Source organism: Peromyscus californicus, unplaced genomic scaffold, assembly GCF_007827085.1.
Source record: "Peromyscus californicus insignis strain IS unplaced genomic scaffold, ASM782708v3 Scaffold_12__1_contigs__length_115047231, whole genome shotgun sequence".
NCBI classification, from domain to species: domain Eukaryota; kingdom Metazoa; phylum Chordata; class Mammalia; order Rodentia; family Cricetidae; genus Peromyscus; species Peromyscus californicus.
The window spans coordinates 75048643-75054642 of NW_026294413.1; the positions used below are offsets into that span (position 1 = coordinate 75048643).

At 48.7% G+C, this 6000-nt stretch overlaps 1 protein-coding gene across 1 annotated transcript in view; it reads right to left on the reverse strand.

Annotated features, from left to right (window-relative positions):
- Peli2 (pellino E3 ubiquitin protein ligase family member 2) overlaps positions 1-1492 on the reverse strand; it is a 153468-nt gene extending 151976 nt beyond the window's left edge. Inside the window, exon 1 of the mRNA XM_052733406.1 lies at positions 1127-1492. Within this exon, the coding sequence (XP_052589366.1) occupies positions 1127-1203 (77 nt within the window). The 5' untranslated portion in view covers positions 1204-1492. The remainder of the gene's footprint in view (positions 1-1126) is intronic.
- Positions 1493-6000: the final 4508 nt, after the last annotated feature.

The window sequence follows — 6000 nt, forward strand, 5'->3', positions numbered from 1 at the left end:
CCTCCCCTGTCCCAGCGAACTCTGACAGTCTCTTAAGTGCATACAATTCCCATGCAGGTGCGGAAGGCGCTCATCTGCTGAGCTTCCAAATAAGCAATGATATTTCCAGTACTACCCCACTTAAAATGCTAGCAACAACCCGACGAACACTAGGAAACTGTAGACGAGTTAACTCTAGAAGCTTAAGTCTTTTTAAAAATTATTTTTAAGTCGGCACTTACTTCAAGGTAGTTAGCAAAACACGTTTCTCCAAGTTCCCAGTGTCTCCGCTTAGGGAGGGCTCCTCGAGTGCCTAAGCCCACCCATCAGCGTCGGTGACGGTCTGAATACAGATCCTTCAACGGGAAGACAAAAGCGCGGGTTCCCTGGAGCTGGCACATCCAAAGGGAAAACAATCCTTCCCTGCAGCACTAAATCCAAGTTGCTCCAGCCCCGAGTTTCCTGCACTTTCCGCCTCCCCCTCGCACTCGCTTTTCATTGCCCACTTTCCCCTGCTTTAATCCTGCGAAGCCTCCCTCCAGGCTTATTACGGGTAAACAATAGAAATGTCACAAGGAAACTCAGGAAGTAGATGAAGTCTCTAATTGCTGCCGTTTAACGATTGTAGATAATTACTATCTTCAAAATGTGGTTTCACCAGCGGAGTGGGAGTCGAGGCGGGCAAGCTGGCGAGCTCCCTACCGCCGCCGGGAGGGCATCGGCAAGGCCGGGCCCGAGGGTACGGAGACCAAGGGGTGCGGGGGGAGCCTGAGAGGTGCGGAGACCCGGGGGATCCGGGAACCGTGGGTGAGGGGACCTGAGAAAACCAGGACCCGGTCCAGGCCCTCGGCCCGGTTCACTCCGGGCGCAGAAAAGCGGAGGCCAGTCGGGCCGCCCGGGTCACAGACCGGAACAATGCGCAGCCCCCGCGGAACGCGCTTTGGGCTCAAGGGCCGGGGCTCGGCGCTCGTGGTCCCCGGGAACCAGAGGTCCCCAACGGCCGCCAGCTCCCGGCTGCACCGAGCGACCCCGCGCGGTACCGGAGCACCCTCCGGGCCGCGGCCACAAGCGCCCCGGGGACCCGGGCCCGAGGGAGCGCATCCCTCCGCGACGCCGCGACGCCCCGACGCCCACGGCCCCAACTTACCCCAGGACCACCAGCTCCCCGTATTTCACCGGCTCCTTGTTGGGGGCGCTGGGCTCCTCCTGGCCGGGGGAAAACATGGAGCCGCGTTCGGCCGCCGCAGCCGCCTCCACCGCGATCCCCGCCGAGTCCGCGCCGCCGCTACACTCCCATCCCGAGAACGGGGTGAGAGCGCCGGGGAACGGCACGGCTGCGAACGGGGCGCGGGGCGGCCAGTCCCGCGGCTGCTCCGTCGTGGCGAAGCGCGTCGCCCGCCGGCTTCCCCGGAGCTCCGCGCTCCGCGGCCGCTGCCAGCCGGACCCGGCACGGAATGCGAGCGGCCAACCGGAGCCCCGCGGGAGGAGGAGCGCGCGCCGCCGGGGGGCCGAGCGGGCCGGGCAGGTGGGACGGCCGCGCCGCCGCCCGCGCCGCCGCGCTCCCGCGGCCCCCGCCCGCCCGCTCGCCCGCCTGCTCGCCCGCCAACCCCCGCCGCCCGCGAGCGCCCCGTGTTATGTAAACATAGAGTAAAGGGGAAGGGAAGCCCTTAAAGGGGCAGCTCTGTTTTTCTCCTCACTTCCACCGGAAAGTTGGAGCGCGGGGTCCCCGGGCCTCAACCGCGCGCCCGCCCGGGGCTCTCGGCCCGGCCCCCGGGGGAAGCCAGGCGTTTTGCTCGCCGTGGCCCTGCTCACACCGACCTGGAGGGGCTCTGCTTCCAAAGCCAAGCCCTCGAGGGTGGCTTGAAAACTGAAGGAATCTGTCCCTTAGTGAGGGGATGGGGTGGGGGTGAGGGGTTGGGGAGGCACCAGGAGCTCCCCACCACTGCAAGAGACAGAAAGAAAGGCGCAAAGAAGAAAGAATGAGAGAAGGAAGGAGGAAGAAAGAAAAAAGGAAAGTGAAAAGTTAGACGTTATTTTAAATCCCTCATTTGCGTCACTGTCCCTTCTTTCAATCCCCTAGGGAATTTACAAAGGAATTACCTAGGTGGACTTTTTTTTTTTTTAATGAATACAAATGTTTCTTTATTACCATGGTTTAATCAAAGCACCATTTGTATTTTGTTTTTTTACGTTACTATATCTTTAAAAGAGTGTAGACTGTGATAGTTTTACTGACTGCTGTTTTTCATCAGAGAGGAATTTATTATTCTAGCATTTATTAAGCCCTTGCAACATGCTAGAGACGCTGCATATTACTGCCTGTCACTGCCTTTCCAGACTGTTAAATATTTAAAGAAATAAATACTGCAAAAGCTACTCGATGTATAAACAGCTAGTGTACACACACACACACACACACACACACACACACACACACACACGCATTTAGGCTATGACTCTAAGTAAAGAGCTATAAAAGAAATAATTGCATGGGTAGCTTTCCATTCTTCTGTTCCACACTGTGTATGTATCACTCTCTGACAGGCTATTACTGTAGTGTCATGCTTTCTGTAATTTTCCTTCACTTAGTAACTGGCTTTTTCTTCTTTTAATTGAGGCTTTAGAAATAAATTACTCCAGAGTAACAAAAGGCACACTATTGATGAGCCTAAAATAAACTTTATTAAACAATTACCTTATTTCGGCTAAGTACAGAAATTCTATTCTTATACTAAGGACAGCTATCCAGATTATTGTACATATCCTCTGCCATTTCCTCTGCGTGAAAGGTTTAACCAGCAACCCTTCATTAGAGAGTTGAACTCTCTTCATGCGGTGTTGGTAGATTTCTGCATGATTAGTGTAGCTTTCTTTACTCTCTGGTCCTACTTACTCTACAGACATGCGACTGTCAAGGACCCTTTGAATCAGGCGCAGTTACCATCTCCCTAATTACAGTACCTAGCTCTGTCATCCGAACTTCTCCAGATCTAGTCTCTTGCTGCTACTGATCTCTAGGCTACAATTACCCGCTTCTCTCTTGGCATGCTGTGCCTTTGTGCTTGCATTACACTGTTCTGGCTCCATTTCTTCCTTGCTGCGCTCTGCATCTGCTGGTCGGAGGACGGAAACAAATATTTATTAACCTCCTACTAAGGTCCAAACACTAGGCTGGGGTTCCCAGAAGCTGTCCCAAGCATTGTCAGAGGCACTCCTCCATTGCCATCAGCTGCCCAGACACCTCTGCCCTCCACAAGGGCAGCTTTCTCTTCTCGCCCAGCATGACCACAGCATTTCACCCACATGTCCGCAGCATTTAATCGGGTCTGTCTTTATGAAAGTTACTTACAGGTAGTGTTGTGCTCTCTGAGTTTTGTATCAGTGGAGGCTTTGATCTTAGGCAGCCCAGGGCTAGTAAGTAGACCACTTCTGTCAATCACTGTAAGCCTTGCAAGCTTCCAGAATCAGTCTGTTGACCACCAGCAGGAATACATGCATAAGGATTGCAAGTGTGGGAATCCAAATGAGCAAATGGACCCAGTGGGGACATTGGTGGCCTGTGCCCTCTCAAGAGAGTATCAGACACTCATCTCTTCCTAATTATTGCCACGTGACAATGACAGCTCACTCTTCGGTATGAAAATCACACATTTCAAGTCCCCAGTCCTGATTATGCTTAACCTCCCAACAATGAACGGTCAGAAATGCACCCAAACTTTTTTGGATTTGCATGCATGATATTGTTTGACTGGTTGGCTGCCCTTTGTACACAGTGTGGGCCCACTGAAACTATGTCCACTTTCTAGGTGGTTCCCAAAGCCCCAAAATTTGCTTTTGCTGATTTTAAGGAAGCATATATGAATGATAATAAGTGAATACTTCTGAAATGGGATCAAACAGTGGAGCTGGGAGGTAGTGGTGGACTTGACTTTCTTAGAGGCAATGGTCTGGGGCCCTAAAAAAGCCAACTTGTGATCTCCCTGTTCCCATCTTCTGTTCTCATCAGGTACCTGCTTACAGCTTATGCAAGTAAGAATATAACCACCACCATCCCAGCTAACACCAGGAATCTGATTGTAGCAGGAATTTATCCCCTCCTGAATGTAATTGTTTTACTAGCTCCAGGCTGGTGGGACAATCTGGCTGTGCCATCTGCCAATCCACTGAGAGCCAGGGTGGGGTTGGCTGTCCTTGCTATCCCCTCAGCCCCTTCTCTACCCTCCCTGCTGTCTGTCATGTATGGCCCTCAAACCCACTCCAGAGGCCATAGTTTCTACAGTAACTCAATGCTTCTCTTGATGTCTCTCTCTGGTAGATCTACCTCTTCTACTTTCAAAGTAAAAGCTTTAGTCAAAAGGTTATATTTATTTTGACATACTTGAAATTAAACCAACCATATACATCACCATATTTCTAGAATGGAGAGTCTTAACTTTTGATCACACCATATCTATATTTACAAAGACTAAGGAACAAGTATTCTGTTTCGAAAATACATATTTGGACAAGTTGATTTCATGTGTGTGAAACGTCAGACATTTGACTTTTAAACCATGTCTTCCACTATAGGCGTCATGTTGCTGTTTGTTTCTGACTGAGAGAGTAATGTGAGTCCCTTGCCAAGCACTTGGAAAATGTGAGGAAAGGGAATTTTTGAAACTCATTTTTAAAAATCGCCTATAAACTTGATTGGAAATAACCCTATTTATCATGATGTGTTTTCCTTTTTCAAACTTATCTTTACATCTTTATCTACCTGAGGGAGGGAAATGTGCACACACGTAAGCTTCAGATCACCAGGCGTGGTAGCAAGCATTTTTACCCCAAGTTCAGGCCCTCCCCCACTGTGTGTGTGTGTGTGTGTGTGTGTGTGTGTGTGTGTGTGTGTGTGCATGTTTTGATTCCACATATTCCCCCTTACAGAATTTGTTGTCCTACTTTTCCCCATTTAATATTATATTCTGAGTGCTTTTTTTTTAAACTAAACCCTCATGATAATTTAGGGGATTTGATCAAAAGTATCAACATTTATTAATCATTCCTCCTTTATGGAATATTTTTAAAAGTTTTCACTCTTATAAAGATATTTGCATCTGTTACAATTTTGCGCAAATGGATTTCTACAAATAATTACTATATCAAAGGGTGTAAACATTTTAAAGACCTTTTGATGTATACTTCCGAAGTGTTTTTTGAAACGATCAGGGCCTGCCAATTTACACAGCAACTCAAAGTAAATGAGAGCCTACAGGAATGCTCGGCAGCGTTTTTCAGTCATCACTGGCTTGACAGGTGATCCTTTTTTTATTTGCACTTCTGTGATTACTATTCTGAAATGTGTTCATTTTTACTTTCATTGTGTAACAAAAAACACAATGTGAGGCCTGCCTTCGTACATCTCAAGCACACACTACATTACTGTGTTGTGGATTATAAGTGGTGTTCTACCACAGGTTTCCCGGAACCTTCGCATCGTGCATGGCTGGATTTTCACACCCGTTGGGCAGCAGCTTTCTTCCCTTCTCTTCCCTCCCTCCACAGCCTCTTTTCTACTTTTGGCTTTGATACCTCCTGTAAGTGAATCACACAGTACTTTCCCTTCCATGGCTTGTTTACTGTTTGTATCATAATGGTCTCGAGATGCATCCATATTGCAGAATGTGGTAAGATTTCCTTGTCTGGGGCTGAATATCCTATTTTCTTTATCCATTCCTCTTTGACGGACACTGAAGATGGAAAACCGATGGACACTGTAGATAATGCTGCAATGAACAGGGTAGTGCAAATAACTTGCAGAGATCTTGAGTTCGACTCTTTAATAAATAGATGTAGGTTTCTTGCCACATGTGACAGTTTTGGAATGTTTTGTTTGTTTTGAGGAGCCCCCATTCTATGTTCAACAGAAGCCATGTCATTTTATCTTCCTACTAGCATTATACAAATGTTCCCATCTCTCCCCATTCTCACCAGCAGTGACTTTCTGTTTGGTTTTCTTTTACTTGGTGAGGTGGTCCTAACAGG